Source organism: Rhagoletis pomonella, unplaced genomic scaffold, assembly GCF_013731165.1.
Source record: "Rhagoletis pomonella isolate Grant_MI unplaced genomic scaffold, Rhpom_1.0 Rhpom_scaffold_00002, whole genome shotgun sequence".
Taxonomy (NCBI): domain Eukaryota; kingdom Metazoa; phylum Arthropoda; class Insecta; order Diptera; family Tephritidae; genus Rhagoletis; species Rhagoletis pomonella.
In genome coordinates this window covers 58878733-58902104 of record NW_023458556.1, presented here as the reverse complement: position 1 = coordinate 58902104, position 23372 = coordinate 58878733, and the positions used below count along the sequence as shown (strand labels likewise).

Genomic DNA, 23372 nt, shown 5'->3' with positions numbered 1-23372 from the left:
TTTTTCAAGTAGTGGCAATCACAAAGGCTGCACCGGCCAACAGCACCTCATCCCCGACCTTGCTTGAATTACCACAAAGCCGCATTTATGGAGGCCAGAATGCTGCCGTAGGACAATTTCCTTATCATGTGTTGGTGACACGTCATGGCGACGGGTACATTGTCGTTTGTGGTGGCGCGATCATCTCACAAAATTATGTAGTGACAGCGGCTCATTGTGTGGATGGGTAAGCAACGACTTAATACACAGCAACTACCGAGTTTTTCGATCAGCTTATCTCTTCTTCAGTTATTCCCCTTCAGACTACTGGATTCGTGCTGGCACTGTAAATTTTAACTCCGGTGGCGTGGAAATACAAGTGGCTGAGGTGAAGATCCATCCCGATTATAGCTCATTTAATTACGACATCGCTGTGCTGAGGCTCAGCCATTCACTGGATTTTAATAACAATATAAAACCGATACCACTTGCTAGCATGGAAGTGCCCGAGGGTTCAACAGTGACAGTAACCGGCTGGGGTGGAGTGTCGAGTGGCGGCCTGGCCGATATATTGCAGTATAATACAGAGGAGGCACTAAATCATGACACTTGCGTTAAACGTATGAATGTATTGGCTGAGTCGATGAGATGCCTTGCCAAAAGTGCCGGCAATGGTATTTGTGGTGGTGATTCTGGCGGTCCGGCAGTTCACCGCGGAGTGCTAATTGGTGTATCATCTTTCGGACTTAACGGTTGTGGAAGCGATCTGCCAGATGGTTTTACTAATATTGTGGTAACCAGAGACTGGATACGGGGAAATTCTGATGTTGATTTTTGCTGTGGTGCTTAAAACAAATGCTAGCCCCTTTAGACCAAAAAACAGCGAAATAACTTCACAGATTTTGTGTAAGTCAGTTAGGGTATGTACTTAATCATTTACTGATTTTAAGCTAAATTTAGTTGTGTTTAAAACCATTGTAAATAAATTTAGAAGACACTAATTGCGAACTAAGGACTTTTCGAATTTTCGAAATTCAACAAATAGTGAATTTCCTGAGGAAAAAACGAGCAAATTTTTTTTTTTTCGACCTCGAATTCGGGTTCTGCGATCGAAAAGCTATACGATATTACTTGCTCCCATTAACTGGAAGAAAATGAAGTGCTTTGTTTTTTGGATAAGTTTTAAAAAATTGTATTTCTACAATTTTTAATATTTTCCGAGCTCAAGTCCACATCTAAATCAGACAGAAATTTTTAGTTTTTGCATTCGTTTTTATTTGCCAATATTTCGACTTCATCCTGAAGTCATCCTCTGGCAAAATTCAGGCAAATCGAAGTGCAGCGCATAATTTTGTGAGCCAATGTGCATACAGAGAAAATACTTCCTTAGCAAAAGTTTAATGATTTTTGAAAAGCGTTAATTTACTGCCATTAGGGTGGTACATTAGGCGGATAAGAACAGAGATCAGGCGGGTAAGTACTAGATAGACCATTTTAGGTCAATGAACTTCGGAACAAAAAAAAATATTCTCCTCGCGACAAGAGCGTTCATATACATATACATATATGTGTATTAGTTATACTTTATGAACCGGTCTAATGTATGTATAAAAAATATGCATCCAGCCCCAAGAAAAAAAGAAAATTTAAAATTTCTTAATCAGTATAAAGCTCTCAAGAAACAAATCTACATAGCATTAGGTATGTTTATTTCTTCAAGAAAATTTACAACAACGGTAAGGCACGTGTACAGATATAATAAAAAATATTTCTTGCGATTTTTCTTGAGAGCTGGAAGCTAATAACGTTTTCTTTTCTACAACAAATGCTTCCTTTTCATTGGACTCTTCTTAGCTTAAGCAAAATGTATAAATTGGTATACACTTTGCTTATAGCTAGATGGTACGTATCCTTAGACCTTTCTAGCATAAAAAAATTATTTGCTCGGACTAGGAATCGATAGAAGGACGCGCCTTTAGCAACTCGACTACGAGGTTTTAGATTTTTAAACTATACTTTTTTTATTTAACCTTGAAGGTTGGCTAAACGGTTTTACCCACCGTGAGGCATCATTTTTATAAACATTCTTAGATTTTCAGCTTTCCATTTTTGTATAACTAAACTTGCACAAGTATGCAGTTTAAATATTACTAGGACTTTTCTTTATTTTTTTATATCTTTTTGAGCTTAGGTTTATATGAGAGGTGTGCGTAAAAATAAACCGATTACAGCCATTTTAAGGGCGTTTGCTTATATTATCATTACAAATATATGGCCGAAATTTCGGAGTCGTGCATTCATCGCTGCCCTTTTAATTCTATTTCTAAGCGTTTTTGAGGTTAGGTTTGTATTGGAGGTATGCTTTAAAATAAACCGATCAAAACCATTTATCGTTTTTTTCTTCTTGATTTATGTCCTTAGAGGTTACATACAAAAAAGTTAAACTCTACGCCTACTACTTCTAAGTTTCTCCAAAAAATGTATATGGCTGAATCACTGTGCGGCGCTAGATAAGTATGTACCGCTATTTGTATATTTTAGGACACAAATAAGTATTTCTTCCACTCATTAAGCGACCGTGAATTTTACTTTTACATTGTGGTTTTCCAAGGACACAGCATGACGCACAATGCGCTAGGATTTGTTTAAGTATCAACATATGTAGGTATGTACCTATGTATGAATGTACAAATGTATGTATATACAACTTCAGCAAGATTAATGTGTGGCTTCCTTACTTTTTGGCGTCATAAAAAAGGAAAATTTTCTTGGTGAACCTAAATAAACAATTCCACACTCCCCTCCCACTAAAGCACATAAAAATTGCCACATGTTACATGTTACACAAAATAACTTAAAATAACGTAGAAGCTCAACAGTTTTAAATAAAATATTGCTTGATAAGCCAACATTTGCACAACCACACTTCACTTTTACTCTCGTCTTTGTGGTATTTAATAACACTTTAGAAAACATGAATTGAGGGTTTCCGTTTGCGTATAAGTCCTTGCAGGTATGAATACTTCACTGGCTACAATAGTACAGTACTGTGCAGATAAAAGTTACCACTTTAAAGTAAATTTTTTTTTTTAAATATTTTGTGTCCGTTGACTTGTCATAAGAAAATATAAATTTTTACTTTTCATGAAAGAGACATGGTACTTACTATAGGTTTGATCCGACTTTTGTAAATACCAAAAGAAGAAGACATACTCATGAAAAATTATACCAAAATGATTAGAACGGTGATCTGAGTAGATTTCGCCATTCCCGTATGTCTGTCTGTCAGTCTACGAAAAAAATCGGTTCAGCGCAACATGTAGCATCCAGATATGATATTTTCAGATATGAGATTTTGCGTTGTAACTCCACCACTACAGTGAAAATAATTAACTGGTAGCTTCCATACAACTCGTTCTACATATAAGTGTTATTGCTTTAAAACTCCTTCATATCGACAGCTAAAAGCATGCAATGATGTATTACTTTTCAGTTGAAAGATTTACAAAGGGCTGTGTTGCCATTTTGGAGCTAGATTTAGCTCTTTAATTTTTTATTTAGCTCTAGAAATTGGGATTTAGCTCTTAGCTCTTTTTTTTAGCCCTTTCCAAAATTATCTAACTCCAGAAAGTTTTAGTTGTATTTGGCAATATATTAAAATTAAAAATCTGTAATTTCATTGTACAAGTGATGGCTAAAATTTATTTGGCTTTGGTAATCTCAGGCTATTTTCAATACCTTCATGTTATTCTATTTCGGTTAATTCTTAGAAAAGTTCCTTTCGCAAGCGAATTTAAAATGGGCAAGTAAGTCAATTAGTTTCTCTCTTAGTATTCTCTCTGAGGCGGCAGCCGAAACTTAAGCGTTGATAAAATTACAAATGTCGAAATGCAGCGCAAAAACATACATTTGTATCCACAGGAAAATATAGCTTCCACCATAAACTTTTGGATCTAGTTTAAAGAATTCAAAAATTAATTGGAAAAAATCATTTTCCTGAACGCCCGGATTTTGGTTTTGCATTACTAACTTTACCTTTAAAGCGAGAAGGAAATAAAACCAAATATCTGAAATTGCAGATTTGAACATTTGGTATTAGTTCATTAGTTCATATTTTTAGTTCATTGCCCAGTTTATATAAGTATGTGCCATAGCAACGAATTCGAAATATATGTAGCTTATTTTGGTTTAAAAAATTTCTCAGCATTTGGATTTTTAAAACTTTTTTTTTTTTTTTTAAATTGCGGAAATTGTAAAGACAAAATTACGGCTACAAATTCTGAACTTAAAAAAATGTAGCTCTTCATTTTAGCCACTATTAGCATTATTTAGCTCTTTTTCGACTGTTTTAGCTCCAAACGAAATCCACGTAAGGTATGAAAAACTGACTCATCAAAATATCAAAAAACCCATCATAGCGCGTATCCATTTCAAAAGAATTTTCTGTACTTTTCTCGGCATATAACGGATGTGACTCATTGATTGTAAGAAATTCCCGATTTTTATTCGCAATTCTTTCCGTTTTCGTTCACTTTTATGGTTTTTATACAGACTAGCACTGCCACGAGCTTTTTGTTCGATATTTCGAATAAATGAAGTGTTATACCATCTAGGTGAGCGAGCCTGCGTCTAGCGAGAGCACCACATTCACAAAGAATGTGTTCTGGCGTTTCTTCATCCATCTCATAAAAGCGACAGACGCTTATGTCTGAAAGATTCATTTTACTGCGGTGATAACGCAGGCAACAATGTCCCGTGAAGTACCCAGTGAGAGTACGAAGGTCCTCCCTGCCTAGACTTTTGAGCTCTTTCGAAGCTTATTTTGATAGACAAACGAACTGCTTAGCTTGTCTTTGCCATGGACATTCACTGCAGTGCATATGGAATTTTTTCTACACCCATGATGCGCAGTCCGCAATAAATGCCTTGAAATTCCTAGAAATGACTAGTTTTGGAGCTACTGCGTCCCCCATGTGCATTATAGGTGTATTTGTGATTTTCGTTAGGACCTTCATGTGAACTGTCATGTTTCTGATTTCAATTCGGAAGTATTTAGGATTTTCGTAGCCGAAAGGGTGGCCTCACTCTCTATTAGGATTGGGAAGGGAGGTATACCCCGACAGCACTGAGTGCATCAGCAGGACAGGTCCGAAAAGCCCTCGTTATACCAATGCACACCATTCGGTGCATTTTACTTAGTTTTGTACTAGTCATTTGTCAGTAAGTCAATTTAGGGATTATTACCCATCGCCTTGTTTACGGTTGCAATCAAATGTGCGTTCCAGGTGAGTGTCTTATCCAGCCTGACCCCAGGTATTTTGCTTCATTTAAATTTAGTCAACGATAACTTTTTCCTCCGGATAAACGGAACCAGGATAGTTTTAGTGGAACTAATGGATAAACCTTTGGTGTCAAACCATATACGTGATGCTGCCTCCTATTCTGAAAGACAACTAGAAGGGCGTACCTCCAGCTAGTAATGCATTTTAAGCAGTATTTTTTTCTTCTTTTTTTTCTTCAAATATCAGAAAGGTCTAGCTCTTAAGGCCTCAATTAGAAGGTGAATAACTTTTGTATTTGTCCAATTTGTATGGGTTAATTATTCATAATTAGCAATATGTATGCAGTAGTAACTTTTACCTGCACAGCACTGTAGTTTTAAGCTTGCACAACTCATGTAATGATACGAGTAAAAGATACATACATATATATCGTCGTTTAAAGTGCAAAATCGCGTTTCAACAAAATGCAAAACCGCGTATCAGCAAAATGCAAAACCGCGTATGTGAAGTTGTAGAAATTATTTTCTAGAGTGTAAAAACACTCATATTTCAAAATGCAAAATAAAGCAATCGCATATCTGCCTAGTATATTTCAGGACGAATGTATAAGGATTGAGCCAAGAGCTTGTGTGAGCAAATCCAATTTTTGGCAGCCAATGTCAGTTACGCGGTTTTGCAGAATCACAATACGCGGTTTTGTACTTTAAACGACGATATGTAGTATACAAACAGGCGTGAAGTCAGCTTACGTATGTATGCACATAATCACGCTGCTGTAATACTTCTTTACGAGCTTTCAATTTTTAATAGTCACTTAAGAGCATGAAAGTTGGCGTACTTGTGCGTATGCGTCCACGCCTCGAATGAGACAGCAAACGCATTCATACAAAATTTAATTGTTTACGAGTTTAAGTACAGGCTTGTAGCATACATTTTGCCGCTTATTCAACAGATTAAAGGTTTGAGTGTTTGGCTGTATAAATGTTTGGATGAGATGAGGCTATAAATGATAAGCTAAACTTTTTGATGTATTTATTATAGTTTTTTGTTGGAATTGGGCGGGGTTTTCACATGGGGCGGGACCCAAACCCAGCGCACGCGAAGTTTTACGCCTCCTCACTTTAGCTCGCTCCCAAAAGGGTGTTTGGTTGCTACCCAAAGGATACGCGGATATAAATATCCGGACGTTGTGAGCTATTCAAGTACGGCGGCGTGGAGTTGATGAGGTGCATGCAGCAGCCGCGGTACTAAGTACAATAAATGCCTTTGTACCGCTGGAACCGTTGGTTTTAGATAAAAAAAAAGGCAAAAGCTCAAAATTTTCACTTTTAAGGGTCGTTTTGAAGGTCAAGGTAATTTTTTATTCAATGTGACCTTCAAAGGTAAAATTTTGGATTTTTTATATTTATTTTGTCTAAAAAAAATGGTGTAATGAACTTTAAGAAAAAATCTTTTTAATGCATTTTTCGGTTCCTACGACCATAGAAATGGATTCCTTGACGCAAGAACAGCAAAAATATATGTTTAAAACTTTCTAAAAGATTCACTGCATACTGTTTTCAGGCCAAAAAAGGAAAAAAAAAATTAAAACCCCTTAACCTCGTAGGCCATTTGAAAGGTCAATGTAATTTTTTTATCCACCAAACCTTTTTTTCCGGAATTCTCTATCTCAAAATTGAATTTTTTTTCGCTACCTGCTCTCGTTCTCGAGATATGTATTAGAATTCGTCATGAAAAATGTTAAATTTCCGCACTGTACGCCCTACTCCCGAGAGCTTACAACGACTAGTAGCCAGCAGTTTAAATAAATAAAATACCTTATCTGCATTATTCATAACCTCGCGAAAACTAGCAAAATGATAAAAAAAATAGTGTTACAAATAGCATTTTTGGTAATGTTATCTAGGGCAATTGGTTTATGACTATGACGAGCTGATACTGATTACTACCAATGCTACTAGTAAGTACCATAAAACACAGTCAATAATGTTACAACATTCTATTTGTTTTCGGCAATTAACTTAACATACAAACCAAAAAGGCAGCAACAAGAAAATCCATAAATTTTCTCTTTTAATCCTTTTTCTAATTTTATCCTAATAGCAATAGCCAGAGCTACACCAGCCTACAGGCACCTTGCTAGGGGCTGTTTGTACTATTTCCAATATGAAAACCGGCTTAAAATTCAATATCCCTGGAAATCTCATCAAAGGCGTAGTGAAATTTTCAGGACTACCGAAATTTTCACCGAATGCGTAGTGAAGCGCTCAGCACTGTCCTTTCTATAAGGGCCAATTTCACAGTGCGTAGTTAACTCAAAATCGGCCGTTTACAGATTTTTTTGTACTGAAATTTGTAGTTAACTGCCGATTCTGTGTTAACTACGCACTGTGAATTTGGCCCTAAATAGAATTAACGGGCAGGGTATGCAATTCACTTCCGAGTGAATTTCAACCAAAGCCACTTTGAATGTGTGTTTCGAGAAAGTGAAAATACATGGCCAAATCTCTCAAAACATTGAAAAGAGGAAAACGACATAAATTTAAATATGCCCCAATTATCTATTTCAGTAGTAACCTCTTTTTAAATGACTAAATCTCATTAACCTGTGGGAAAATATTTAAAAAAATCAAAAGAAGTTGTAATTTTTGTCTACTGAAACTTGTATGCATAATTACTTTACAGCAGTCACAAGGAGATTTCCCACCAGTCACAACTTAAAATTTTTTTTAATATTTCTATGAAGATTATATAAACCTAATTTTTATTGAAAACGAAAGCGTATACATAATTCATATTTAACAACACAAATACATCGTTCGTGAAAATTAAGTGTTTTGGCTAAAATTCATCTTTGACTGCACAAGGGTAAAATAGAGTTATTTTCAGTGTCCCACCAGTCACATTCATTCAAATGACAGTTACATTAAACTAAGAAATCGTTTGGTATTTTTGTTGAAGCAATTTTATTCATTAATTAACGTTCTATGTTACAAAATATCTTTTGCTGTTGTATAAGTTCCGACGACATAGTTAAAATTCACAATCTGAAGTAAAATGTCTCACTAGTCACAATGGATGGCCCTGTACTTGTTTATTTCCGAACCTTAAATTCACAACTTCAAATCGATATATAATGGAAATGGGAACCAACTTATACAAATGCTTTGGTATTTATTCATTATTATTATTATTATTATACAGAAAGAAAGTGATCAATCACTGACTTACAATAAATAAGGAGCGCTAGTTGCATAGACCTTCGGCTCTCTAGAAAAAACTTATTAATATTAATTCAATATACTTAACCTATACATAATACATTTTTAAATCAGTTTATTTAAATTCGTTAATCTAACAAATTTTGCGACTGTTTGTATGTTTCTTGTCTCCACATCTTTTAAGTAGTTCGACGGGGTATTAATACCGAAAACTTCTTTCCTGATTATGTTAAAGGATGGGCATTCGTCAATAAGATGAATTACTGTGAGGTTATTTGAATTGCAATATGGACACTGCGGTTTATTTGTTCCTTTTAGAATGTGGCTATGCGTGATGATTGAGTGACCAATTCGCAGCCGAGTAAAGAGTCTTAAATCTTTACAGGATACGTTCAGTGGAAAACTTGGTTTATTTCCATCTAGGTTGTAATTAGAATAGTGATGTCTGAAGTTGGTCCAATTCTGTATCTTAGTATTTGTTATTTGCCTTTGGATTAGTAGGAGTACGTCACTATTTAGGACAGCCTGGCAAGTAATTAGTGGTTCGTTAGTGGCAAGTTTTGCTCTCTGGTCAGCCGCTTCGTTGCCGGCAATGCCAACATGGCCTGGGACCCACATAATTTTTATCGTTTCCTTTCGTTCTGACAACATGGAGCGTATTGACAAAGCAAGGGCGTTTTTATTCTTCACATTAGTCAACATGTTAATTGCGGAAAGACTATCGGTGCAGATAATAAACTTCTTGTTTGTGATCAATGCAATTTTAACCGCTTGACGTATCGCTTCTACTTCAGCTGTGTAAACTGAGCAAAAAGGATAGAGTAGACCCGCACGCAAGGTATTTTTGTTTTCGTCGACAACTGCAAATGCTGTATGAAAAATGGTTTTCGACGCGTCCGTGTATAAAAAATTCCAACCTTTGTTTTTAAGGTCTGTACTGAGTTCGCAAAAAATACTACGAAAAACTAGTGGTGAAGTATTCGTTTTGTGATAGGCCATGAGCTCGGAACAAATAAAACTGTTGAGGCATTGCCAAGGCGGCGGTGTTTTGAATACTGGAGTCTTTGGTGTAATTGTAAGGCCTAGTGGCTTCGCCAAAGAAATACATCTGGCGATTGTGGACTTACGTTTTAGTGGTCTCTTTCTTAAAATTTCTGAAGCTACCAATTTGTTGAGCGTGCGATTATTGCCGTTAAGTATTTTAGGAATTAGCCTCAGTGTGTTATGAGTTACTCGTTCTTGTATGGACGGAAGTCCAGCTTCCATTAAAATGCATTTCAGTGGTGAAGTAGGGAAGGCCCGTATGCTTCTCCGAGCTGCTGCGTGGTATGCTGGTGTTATTAATTTAAGCTGACTTTTTGAGCAGTGCCCATAGATTGTTAGGCCATAGTCCACTTTTGACAGGATAAGTGCTTTCGTTATGTTTATAAGCGTTGTTGGGTGTACAAAGCAGTGCTTCGACGATAGGTACTTAACAATATTAAGGCGAGTTATTAGGTTTTTTTTAATATAAGTACAATGATCTTTGTAAGTCAGTTTTTTATCGAAAATAATACCTAAGATTCTTAAGCTATCGCAGTTCGCAATATTAACATTGTTGATACTTAAATTAAGCGGTTGACAAGCATGTTTATTACAAAGGTGTAACATTTTACATTTTTCATAAGAAAGAGATGCTCCCGAATTCTGTGACCAAACGGAAATGTCTGTAAGGATTTGATTAAAATCCGTATGTACTTGTGATAACTCTTTACATTTAGTGAACAAAATGACATCATCGGCATAGATTACATAGGATATTCTTTTGTAATTATTAAGTATGTTGTTAATTTCATCAAAAGCAACTATAAATAGAACTACCGAGAGCGGAGAGCCCTGAGGTATGCCGTTTTGAAGCTTGTGTGTTTTAGAATATTTATTGTTAACTTTTGCGGAGAAAGTTCTATTTGTCAAAAAATTCTTTACGAAATTATAAATTCTAGAACCAATTTTCCATCTAGCAAGTTGCCTCAAAACTACGTGAATGCCGATCCTGTCGTAGGCTTTTTCGAAGTCTAGACTAAGGGAAAAGACGTGATTTTTTGTTGCGATGGCATTGGAAACGAAATTTTCGAACGATAAGAGGGCATCAATTGTACTATGACTTTCTTTAAATGCGTATTGATTGGGACTTGTACACCCTTTAGTAACTACGAACCACATTATCCGTTTTGCGACGATTCGCTCTAGTACCTTGCTCAAGCAAGGCAGAAGGGATATCGGCCTATACCCGGAAGTCATTGTGGAGGGGCCATTTGTTTTAGGGACTGGAACCACTATGGCATGTTTCCACATGTGCGGAAATATACCGTGTTCGAAAATGTCGTTATATAAGTCAATAACCCTTTCTTTTACTTGACACGGTAAATTTTTTAGCATTGGATATGATATTCTGTCCCTGCCGGGTGTTTTACCAGACATCGCGGAAATTGTGGAGTCGTACTCAAATGTGGTAAACGGACATTCAATCCTGTTGCTAAGAGTAAGTTTGGTGGTGTTAATGTACTCATTGCTGATGGTATTATATTTTTTTGAAATAAACTCTTGGTTGAAGTTGGAGTCTTCCGAATACTCCGCCCAGATAGTCGCGAAATGGTTGGCCATTTCTTCTGGCGCGTAGATAGGGCCCTGGTTGGTATCTAAAAACTGTATGGTGGGGGGTTTGTTAGAGCCGGTTAGAGTTCTGATGTCGGACCAGACCTTTTTTGGATTTGAGGTAGGGTTTATCGACGCTGTTATTGACTCCAGGCTTTTCCGTTTAGCTTCCTTCATGTTCTTTTTGAAAATCGCGTTCGCTCTTTTGTAGTTAATAAGATTATATACAGACCGATTTCTCCGGTAGGTATACCAAAGCCTCTTTTTTTCGTCTCGCAGGCTGCTCAGGCTTGCGGACCAGTATGGAACTACTTTCTTGAGTTGTTTGCTTTGAGTTTGTGACATTGAAAAGTGTGCAGCGGTACGGATAGCTTTCTGGAGTAAACTAGCTTCTTTATTAACATTGTTCGACTTTGGGGCCTGAGTGATCATTGAGAGGACCACTGTTTTAAATTTGGACCAGTTTGCATTCTCTGTTTTAAATTTTGGCTTCGGTTTGCCGGGGTTTGAGATGGCGGATGTAAGTTTTGTAACCAGAGGGAAGTGGTCACTACCGTGCAGGCAGTCCAGTGTGGAACACGAAAGCTTTGGGGCAATACTCGCTGAGCATAAAGCTATGTCTACATGCGTGAATGACTGGTGTGTGGAGAAATGCGTGGGTGCATTATCGTTGAGGACAATAAAATTGTCTGTGAGGATAAGATCTTCTAACACTCTCCCTCGCTGATTTGTTACCCCGGAGCCCCAGAAGGGGCTCCAGGCGTTAAAGTCTCCAGTTATAATCAGGTCTGTTTTAAAATTTTTAATAATATTTTGTAGGTCTTTTAATTCAAAAGTTTGTTGTGGTGGGATGTATGTGCATAAGACTGTGATAATAAATCCTAAGTTAATTTCGATAGCAATAGTTGATATATCTGATTGCACCTGAATTTGTTTATGTGGGATATCTTTCCTTACAAGGACGGCAACGCCTTGTTTACCGGATGTGTTTTGAGGTAAGTTATAGAAATAATGATTATACGAATTTGAAATGGTTGTAGTTTTGTTATGAGGTAAGTGGGTTTCCTGTAATGATATAAGTGACGGGGAATGTTCTTTTATGAGAAGTTGAAGTTCGTGCGAATTATTAATAAGTCCTTTGATATTCCATTGCAACAAAGTGAAAGTCATCTCAGTGGAGGACAAAAGACAGACAAAAAGAAGGGAAAAGAAATCTTTTTTTTTTTTTTAGGAAATATCTACATCTGAGTCTAGTGATGTAGATTGTGAAGTGAAATAATCGTTATTTTTCAAAAGCTGCTTGGTAAGGCTAGTAAATGGCGAGAAACTTAAAGATGGGGTTGGTTGTGCCGGGCTAGCTTCGTTGCTCGCGGTTGCTGACGATGGAAAACTCTTAGTGGTGACAGAGGTGTTTGCGTTGTTGCATACGGACTCCGATAGTTCGTTTTCTGTGACTATAGGTTTAGGAGTTTTAATGACGAATTTGTTGCTTACTTTTGGAGTAATATGTGGAGTGGGTAACGTATTCTCTATGTGGTTTGATTTTAATGTTGTTGATTGCATGTTATCAGTGGGGGTAAGAGAGGTTGATTGTACATTGAGGGGTACATTGGCTGCGTTACTGACAACGCCAGCAAAAGATGATGGGGATGAGGTTTGGGGTAGCTGTGCTATGTATTTATTTTTAGCTTGCTTCAGTGTGCATTTTTGCTGAATTTTAATTTTCAGAATTTCCTTTTGTTGTATGAACTTGGTGCATTTGTTAGAATTGGAGGGATGTTCGTCCTGACAATTTGCGCACTTAGTACGTATGCATGCGCTGTTGCTATGTGGAGGGAAGCTACAGTTGACACAAATAGGATCGTTTTTGCAGTACTTTGCAGTGTGTCCCAACAATTGGCACATTTTGCAACGCATGGGATTTGGGATGTATTCCCTTACTTGAGCCTTATGCCATGACACATTGATTGACTGAGGCAAGTTGTAAAGGTCGAAAGTTAGTAGGACAACACCACTATTTTCCGATTTATTATCACGTTTTTTAAATTTGTAAACGGACACTACGCCTTGCTGTTCTAAGTTCTTCACAATTTCTTCTTCTGAGACGTGGTTGAGGTATGGGGCGTATATAGTTCCTTTTACAAAATTCAAGTTATCGTGATACTTACACGTGATTTCGCAAAGTCCTGCCAACTGTTTGGCGGATATAAATTTTTGTGCTGCTGCTTTGTTTTCGACGAGAAGTAGAAGATTACCATCACGAAGCTCCGATACGCTGATGATATCTTTGCTAATGATGTGTAACGATCTTTCAACTGCGAAGCATGAAAAGTTAGTCAAGCGTTTATTCTCGTCTTTAGAGGAAACAACAATATATTTTGGGTCAGACTTTGTCGAAACCAGGTTAGGTAGATTTGGGAATTCGGATAGTTTTTTCCGCTTTTTGACTGATGGGGGACTAGGAGCTAATAAAGCAAACCTGTTGTCCCCAAGGTTAGAGGCCCTACGGGCCATTATAGCTGGGAATTCGCACCTGCAGCAAATTAAGAAAAAAAAAACACCTGCACGTGTAAGTGAAAAAAGACACGAGGTATTTGTTTGTTTGTTTTTGTATTTCACTGACGGGCTATGGAATAGCAGAAAAAGGGAAACACAGAAAAACAACCGTTCGCACCGAGAGCTAGTCGACGACTGTATTTATTCATATTTTGACCTCTTTTAATGAATGCAACTGGCCTCATTCCCTTCACTTTTTGAGTGTTGCACTGCAATATTACTGACCTGAAATGACAAGTCGCGACCTCTAAATGACTTTTGAGAAATCTATAAAAATAGGCAATAATATATCTCATAAAAAGGAAGGAAATTAGAAAGTAGGGTCGTGAAATTAAAAAAAAAAAATGTTTTCGATGGGCAGCATAATACTTTTTTTTAGGACATTAAACGCTTTACAAAAAAGGTCTCTCATATTTTTTTTTAAAAACGGTTATTCTAAGTTAAAGTTAAATTTATGACATTATTACAGTTTTTTCTCTTACTTTAGGAAAATAATTAATTAAAATAATTCAAATATCCAAAAAATAAGGCATCTCAAAACTGAAAATGTAAAGTTTAATATCTAAACCTTACAATTTGATTTTACTAAAAACCCCCAAACATCCCCTGTGGTGTAGTGGTAAACAGTGCGCGCTTCCACTCCGAACGGCCTTGGTTCAAGCCCTGGTCAAAGCAACATCGCAAAAAATATAGAAAAAGGGTTTTTTCTTAACAGCGGTCGCCCGTTGGCAGGCAATGGCAAACCTCCGAGTGTCATTCTGTCATGAAAAACAGCTTCTCATAAAAATACGATCGCCGTTCGGAATTATGCATACTTAGCGTTGCATGACAGTTGTCACATAAGGAATCTGTTAAATGAGCTTTGCGTGTAAACGGTTACCCAACGCATAGCACTTCGCATGTAAGAAGTCCGTTGGGATTTGATTTTTACGTAAAAATGGTATAGCAGTGCAAAGTCTGACCCTGAACTGGTCCTTGTGCCATCAAGAACAGCAGCAGCATCAATGACGTAAACTTTATTATTATGCATTCTATAAATGTACATACATAAATTCGGTTATTGGCCATTAATGGTAGCGAGCCAAAAAGCAATGAATGTATGTACAATAGGGTGGTCAAAAAAAAGTAAAATCGGAATTTTAATGCTCTCGCCCCCTAGGATTGTACTAGACCGAAAAAATATACTCCTACTTTTTTATTTTGAAATCAAAACATATTTAGAAGTCGCTCAAAGTTTTCCATGTATTTTATATGGGGAAAAACAACTTTTAGTAGAAATGGTATATAATATTTGAAAACCAATATTTTTCGTTCGGGAAACTCAGGTGCACTTCTGAAGACTTTCAATAATAGGTAATACCCAATTATTTCTATAAGTAATCGTTTTTAATACTAAAGATTTTTTATTGGTCCCCTTTTTCCATTTTCTGGGGTTTTTGGCGGACCTAAAAAATATAGTTACTGTGAAAACTTGTTAAATAAACAATTGCGTATTATTATTGGAAATCTCTTGAAGAGAAACAGAGTTTTCCGATCGAAAAATATTGATTTTCAAGAATTTGATACCATTTCTACTAAAAGTTGTTTTCTTTTTTCATATAAAATACCTACATGGAAAACCTTGAACGCTTACAGCAACCTCTAAATATTTTTGGATTTCAAAATAAAAAATAGGGGTACACATATCGATAAAGAACAACAGAGAGCATAAAAATTCCGACTTTAATTTTTCACATACATTTTTGGACCACCCTAATGTAAACATGTACATACAAACACAACGGACGCGTGAATATAACTAGCAGACTGATATACCATCAGCAACCAAAACCACAAAACAAAATTCAATGACAGAACCTCGCTTAGCATTTAAGTGACATAATAAATACATTAGCATTACATAATACAAACAAATGTAGACATATATGTACAGTTATCCACAAAATAATAGGAGTGCGATATTTTTACCAGTTTTGGCTATTTGTCTTTTATTTATTTAATGTTTATTATTTCTTTATAAATGTCTAGCTGGTTAAACAAAAATTCAGATTTCAAACTTTGTACAAGAATTACACAAATTACGCAGATTTTCACCCAAATTTCAAATATTTTTTATCAGAATCATTGGTATTGAGTTTGATAGCCCATTTAATTGTAGTATAATGAAGTCCAAGTTTCAAGCTGCTAAAAAAATCCTTTCTATTTTTGACAATTTTTTTTAATTTTTTTTTGCTGACAATGTCCTCTATATAAAAGAAAATTGTCTAACATACTTTGTATGGAAAAACGTGAAACACCTTCAACCAACCAACAAATTCTCAAAAATCAACGAGATTTTTTAGCAAACGAGAAATTTGCACTTTATTATACTAGAATTAAATGCGCAACAAAACTGCATTATTTTTGTTGTCGCTTTTGCTTCCATATAACGAATAAAAAAATTCATTTTTATATGGAAGAAACCCGCAAAATCAACGGTAATTCTTAGCTACTAGGAACTTGCACATCATTAGACTAAAATTAAATGGGCTACAAAACTGTGTACTCAGAAAAACTATAGCACTTGTGAAAAAAAAGTTTAAAATTTGGGTGAAAGTTTGTTGCATTATTTTGTAGTCTTTTAAAAAGTTGAGGGGCAAGCAATATCACTTTGAAATGGGGGTGCTATTGTATTGGCCAATACTTTCTGTTCCTTTGAACTTCGGACTAAAACCTGTGGAACTGTCAAACTACAATTTTACGCTCTCAAATGAGAGTAAAAGGAGAACAGATGCAGAAGTGCATAGGAACGCAAAAAGCACTATTTCCTGTAAAAACGTCAGACGGTTTGTTTGCATGTCATTGGTACTACTCTGATTTGGCTGAAATATCACTAAATAATTATTAAAATCTATACATATTCCAATATTTCGTTGTTTACTTCCATTTTTTAACAAATATAAGGTTCTTTGCTTTCACCGCTTTCTGTTTTTGTTTGCACATGTAAATCAGCTGATCGTTTGACACTTTTCATGAACTTACAGGAAAAAAAACTCCGGACTAAATCCTGTAACTTCTGACTAGGAACAGTTGCTCAGTTACTCTCTCAAATGTGTTCCCACTTACAGGTTTTATGTCAATAGGAACGTCTTCCTGTAAGTTCTGACTAAATCCTGTAAACCGGACTGCTATTGGAACAGACTAACTGTGTATAAGTACAAGCACACACGCATGCGATTTACGAGACATGCGGCAGGTGGCAGTGGGCGCCCATTCGATGTATTGGTGTTCTGAATGCATACAAATTGGCATGATGGTAAGTACCCAGTGGGAAAGGGTCCCGTATCGCATCGCCCTTTTATCATAAGACAGTGCATGCCCTAGAAAATGATGTATCAGGTATCGCTTTAAAAATCTATAAATAAGTAGAAACAACAAAATATGAAAGAAGCATTTCGTTCCAAATGATTTGAACCTCTGATTAACAAGATGATAGTCGAATATATTTTCATTTCTAGTATTACAACCTCTCTAGATTGGCAAAATTTTACACTGTAAAGTTTCCCACCAATATGACTTTGAATCTTCCGAGTACGAATTAACCCATTCCCGTACATACATATGAATGTACAGTGTGCCGTTGAGAATTTTCAGAAAGTCACAAAAAAGGGGTAATTGACGAAAAAAGGGTCAGAATATTATTTTTGCTTTGCTTTACTAGTAAAAGAATAAATCCGTTAAATTTGAAAAGAAAATAGCGGGACAAGCTTTGCACAAAACAGGGTTGCAAGCATAACCATAAATCTAGTTGCTGCAAGGGAAAAGTTGCGATTACTTTAAAAGTTTTAAGTGATGCATTTTTTCGTACTTGCAAGAGGATATTTTTTTTAATAGCATGGTTCTGTTAATATTTTCTAAAAAAATCTCTGAAAAGGGGCAAAAGTTGCACATAATTTTGGAAAAGGGTTAAAAAATCAAAATTTTCCAAAAGTCGGGTCAAAGGGTATTGGCGCTTAAAAAGGGTTAAATTGCCCCTTTAGTCGCACAACGGCAGCACTGTATATGTACACTGAGAGAAGGAATCAAGTTTTTTGTACTCGGTCTTAGCATTTCTGAACTTAAAATCGGACTAAGATTGAAAATACGAAAAATAGGGAACACAAATCCATTATTAAGTATGATATTTTTGAGTACCAAATAGTGGAATTAAGATCAACTTAAAAAATTATGTATATATCATTCATTTTTTCAAAATTAATTTTATAAGTTCAATTAATATGTAGTTCTTGAGTTCCATTCTTAACCTAAGAAACTGTGTACCAACGTTTGAAAGCATTGGGTTAGAAGAGCAAACTTGTTCAATAATATCAAGCAGCTTCAAAAAGTACTTCCAAAAATGGTAATGTAACAGCCCGCTCTTGAAACGTTTATAACTCCCAAACAACAGGAGTTGCAATGTATTTTAAGTATATGTATATTAAATAATGCAAATTCGGTTTGTATGGGAGGTGCCACACCCCTTTATTTATCGAGTTTTTTTTCTGAAGGTTAAAAAAGGTTGCCAACTGTTTAAAAGGTTAAATTCAAACTATTCAATAATTTAAATGATTTATAACAATATGGGTATCAATCGAAATGGTTTTGAAAGGGCTTCATTTCAAAACTACCTGTAAGGGATTTCCATCTGTTTAAAATCTCAAATTGAGTTCAGGCGATAAGGTAATTGTAAAAGTATGACAAGTGAGTAGTTTAAGAAAGTTTTAGTTTGAAAATATTTTGAAGATGGTTAAACAAATTTTAAACCTCCTATTTTTGAATTGATTTTTCTTGAACTAAATTTTATTTAATGTTGCACGTAAATTTTATACACCCAGCGAAGTGGGTGAGGGGGACCTAGTTTTTTATATAGTTCATTTTTTTCTCTTTTTACTTGTAAAATAAACATTTCTAAAATAAATGTATCTTTTGATTATTTTTTTGTGTTTGTCTTTTTAGTGCCTTCTTTTACCTTTTTCGCGATTTATAGTGCCTTTTCCTGCCTATTTCGCTATTTTAGTTCGCCTTTTATAGCCTATTTTGTTATTTGGTTTTGCCTTTTTTAAAGGTTTTTAGGTCTTAAAAATCCGTTCCGTTTTTTTCCCCCCTTTTCATAACCCACTAAACCGCCGAAAAATTTCCTACATGGACGGCGTGAACGCACAAAAAAGATAAAACTTGCCTTCGCGCTCACTTGCACACCCCATAATGTAGGTAGCATGGCTATTATTAAGCTAATTACACACATCAACAAATCATATTAGCGGAGGCAGCAGAAGCTTGGATCCTGGCTGCGCTTGTCCTGAGTTTCAGGTACAAAGCATTTTGTGTTTTCTTTTCTTTTTTTTTTTGCTTTTTGCGCCGCTGAAGCGTGAAGTTGACATTAGCTGTTAATTATGGGCATACACCCTATTCTCACCCCTCGTACATAGTTACCACTAATGCATATGTACATATATTTCCCAATGGACAAGCATACATACACTAGGCAACAAAGGAAAGTGTACACTTTTGTTCTAATATTATATTCACAATTATTTCCGTGAAACATTTTTTGCATTAATTATTTATGAAAATAAAGTACACTATATAAATCCAAGTTTCACACTTTATATGAACTTTACAAAAATTTAAAAACTTTTCATCAAAAATTTCTACTTTTTATCCAGAATTTCTAGAAATTTTTCGAGTTTTCAGTTTTGTAGCCCATTAAATTTTAGTCTAAGTGCAAGTTTCAAACGACTAAAAAATCCCGTTGATTTTTGAGAATTTGTTTTTGGTGACGGATTTTATTGTATATTTTCATAAATAGTTAATGCAAAAAATTTTTCATTAAATAAATTGTGAATATTATATTATAACAAGGTGTACCCTTTCATTTGTCACCTACTGTAATTATCATAACCATACATACATATTGACTTTAATAACGAATGTGCGCAGATATGAATACACATACGATAATGTACATACGTGGGCGTGAAAAATAATGGGATGGACATTGTAACTTTGATTTTTAATTGAATCTAACAGCGAAAAAACCGCTATTGCAGCTGGGAAGCATTCTCTGGCTGTACAATCATCCTCACAAATTGGCCAGCGCAAGTCAGACAATTCTGGGTAAAACAATAATAGCTTTTTCTAATTCACCTTTAAACCCGTTTAGCGGTAAATTTTGGATCGTACGTTTATATGACGTGCACATTGTGAAGTCGTCCAAATACTGTTTGGTTACTGATTTAAGCTGGTGATGTGAATATTCTTTGTCCTTGGCAGGGTAAAAATTTCTCTTTAGTTACAACGTTTTACTGGTACTTTAGTGGACTTTTAGTGAAATGGAAATGGTAGTGATAATGGTAGCGGTTATGGTTATGATTATGGTTATGGTAATGATAATGGTAACGGGTAATGGTAAAAGCGATGGCAATGGCAATCATAAATGTAATGTTAGTGGCAATGGTAATAGTGATGCCATTGTTGTGGTAATGCAATGACAATGGTTGTTAACTTCAGAGATCGGACTGTCTTGATCAATATAATAACCGAACAAAATTCTAATTTGGGTTGACGCGCTCACCTTGAAAAGCGATGTCAAACCTCAAAGTATATTTGTGCGATGAAAACATCTTGCCATTTACCATACGTAGACAGCATAAAACTGTACATAAGTTTTACTGGTTAACTACCAACATCACCCGGCCTAGAACGATTTAAAAAAAAGAAGCAAAGATGATGTTCCCATCTGCATGACATTGGAAGAACCCATCACATGGCCGTCGCAAAGTTATCTTTTCGAAGAATTTAATTTAAAGATTCGCGAAACTTGGAAGTAAAAGATATATTTTGCGGTCGCATATTTGATAGACAAGTGATTTTAATGAGTTTAAAATTTTTTTTTGTCCATCGGACCAGAGATCGAACCGTGAACATATCGAGTGATGGTTGATCCCGCTATCAAGTTCACAGATGTCATGGTACCGAAATTATCCTTTGACAAGCCGTACAAGGTGAGAATTCCTGGAAGTCACTGCTGTAAAGCGATAATATTTATGATTGAGAAAGGGTCCCAAGTATGGTATACCGATGGATTAAAGATGGAAGACGGGAGTACTGGCGCAGGCGTGCTTGGACCGAGGATCAAGAAAAGTCTGCCCAACCATATTTCAGGCTAAATTCTTCGCAATCAAAATCTGTGTTCGAGAATGTCTTCGGAGAAGGACAAACGGGGCCAGAATAAATATCATGTCGGATAGCCAGGCAGCACTAAAGGTCTTAGACTCATTTAGAACTACATTAAGGCTTGTGGACAGTTGTAAAATTCTTCTGAACAACCTAATAATAATAATAATAGATTGGCGCTTACACATATGTTAGTGTTTCGCCGAGCTTCTCCTCCGACTTATGGCGTGCGCCTTGATATTGTCACACAAGGCGAAGGGACCTACAGTTTTACGCCGACTCCGAACGGCGATTGTATTTTTATGAGAAGCTGTTTTTCATGGCAGAAATACGATCGGAGGTTTGCCATTGCCTGCCGACGGACGACCGCTGTTAAGAAAAAACCTTTTTTCTACATTTTTTGCGATGTTGCTTTGACCAGGGTTTGAACTCGGGTCCTGCGGAGTGGAAGCGCGCACTGCTTACCACTACACCACAGCGGCCACTACACTACAACCTAGGAGCCCATAATAGAGTTACACTGTGGTGGGTCCCTGGACATGAAGGGTTTGAAGGCAACGAAAGGGCCGACTATGTCGCAAAACATAGAGCCCAAACGTGCATATATAGTCCCAAGCCTTTCTGCGGTATATCTACAAAAATATTATAGAATGAAATTATTATAGAATGAGCTATGTTTTCATAAATAATTAAAGCCAAAAAATTTCATGAAAATAACTGTGAATATTATATTAGAAGAAGGTGTACACGTTCATTTGTGTTTGGCTGTTTTAATATATCGTATTTTATTATACTTACTTCCTAGGTTTTCCACATTGTGTAAAGTTGACAGAATGAAGTCAAATATATTTTTTGCAACTAAACAATTCTTCAGACTGCTCGCGAATTTCATTTACTTCAGTAAGAAAATTATTTGCAACAGCCATGCAGTTCCACACAGAGCAAAGACTAGCTAATATAATAGAGTGTGGTTTTTACTGAATAAGAAAATGAATATGACAACAATAAGGAATCGCCTCCACCTCCGTCCATGAATAATTCAATACGATGGTCTTTTATATCTTTTTCTTAGAAGTCATACTTTTTTCGTGCAGTTTTACTTAGTTCAAAAATTTCGTTAGCTTTCTAGCAAAACTAGGGGATTTAGTATCAAAACAGAAGCTAGAAATTGAACATAAGCTAGGCACACCCGCCAAACATACCTTTTAGATCTGCATATAATATGTTAGTGTATGGCCGAGTTTCTCCTCCGATTCGTGGCGTACGCCTTGATGTTGTCACACAATAGAGGAGGGACCTACAGTTTTACGCCGACTCCGAACGGCGATTGAATTTTTTTGAGAAGCTGTTTGTCATGGAAGAAATACACTCGGAGGTTTTGCTACTGCCTGCCGAAGGGCGGCACAGCTATTAGAAAAACACTTTTTTGTTTATTTTATTTTTTGATTTTGTTCGGAAACTGGGCTTTAACCCAGGCCCTGCGGAATGGTAGCGCGCACTGCTAACCATAGCGGTCGCTAATTGTTAGTTTTTGAAAATTTTTAAATCTTCTTTGTTCATTTGCAATCATATTTGTTCCGTATACCGATATGTACAAACATTAGTTGACTTACTAAATTGTTTATAAAACTGTTAAAAACGAGCCATTATCTTGGGGTGTTCGAACCAGTCATATGATAATAAGTAATCATTCGCAATTTCCTTGTACGTGAAATAAAGTTTTACGACCGGTTGGGGTAAGGTTTAACCTTTTAGCACCCCTTTGTGCTCGCCGCTACTGAATTCTATGAACTCAGTTTTCACAAAATTTAAAATGTAAATGTATATTTTAAATTGCCATGAAAATTGTGTTGCTAGCTTCATGTTGCCAACATGTTGCAAGTTTTTTCACAGCGTGAACAGAATACTACTTTGCTGAGGAAATGTTGTGGAATTTCACACTTATTTCACAGAAAGAATTTTTATATGCAATTTGACAGCTTTTTCACGAGAAACAGGAACAGAATAGTATGCTTTAATAAAATCTATAGCTATATATATATACATACATAGGTATGTATGTATGTACAGTATCGATCATATCAATAGCACGCCCATTTCAAAAAGATATTGTTTGCCAGCAAGAGCTGTCAAATGTTAAAATATTCTAAATGCCCTAAACTGCCCAGAATATGTAGCTGTGGCTATGGTTATTTCTGATGTAGCTAGCGAAAGAGCTTGTGGCTGTGGTACTACAAATTTCAATTAAAATGAAGTTCATTCTCAAACAAAACCCACATGAACCCAAGTTACAACTTTTGAAGAAGAGAACTACAAAAAATGCTAAAAATTTTCACCCAAATTTCAAACTTTTTTCTAGAAGAGCAAGTCCAACTTAAATCTTTAAAATATCCGCGTTTCTTATTTAATCGAAATGTATGGACTAAACACACAAACACCCACACGCCCAACATCCCCTCTGCAAAACTTGTGCGACCTTACAACAAGCCATCTATCTGCCAACAAC

The 23372-nt window shown here is 36.0% G+C and overlaps 2 protein-coding genes across 4 annotated transcripts in view; one reads left to right on the top strand and one right to left on the bottom strand.

Moving 5' to 3' along the window:
- Positions 1-983, top strand: LOC118733886 (trypsin delta-like; the record flags this gene model as incomplete). The annotated part of the gene is given in 2 exon segments (XM_036463518.1): positions 1-226; positions 289-983. Coding segments are annotated over 2 exon segments (767 nt in total), but the record flags the coding sequence as incomplete, so codon positions are not given.
- LOC118733882 (protein vav) overlaps positions 1-23372 on the bottom strand; it is a 386101-nt gene that overhangs the window by 337052 nt on the left and 25677 nt on the right. The gene's annotated exons all lie outside the window — the stretch shown is intronic.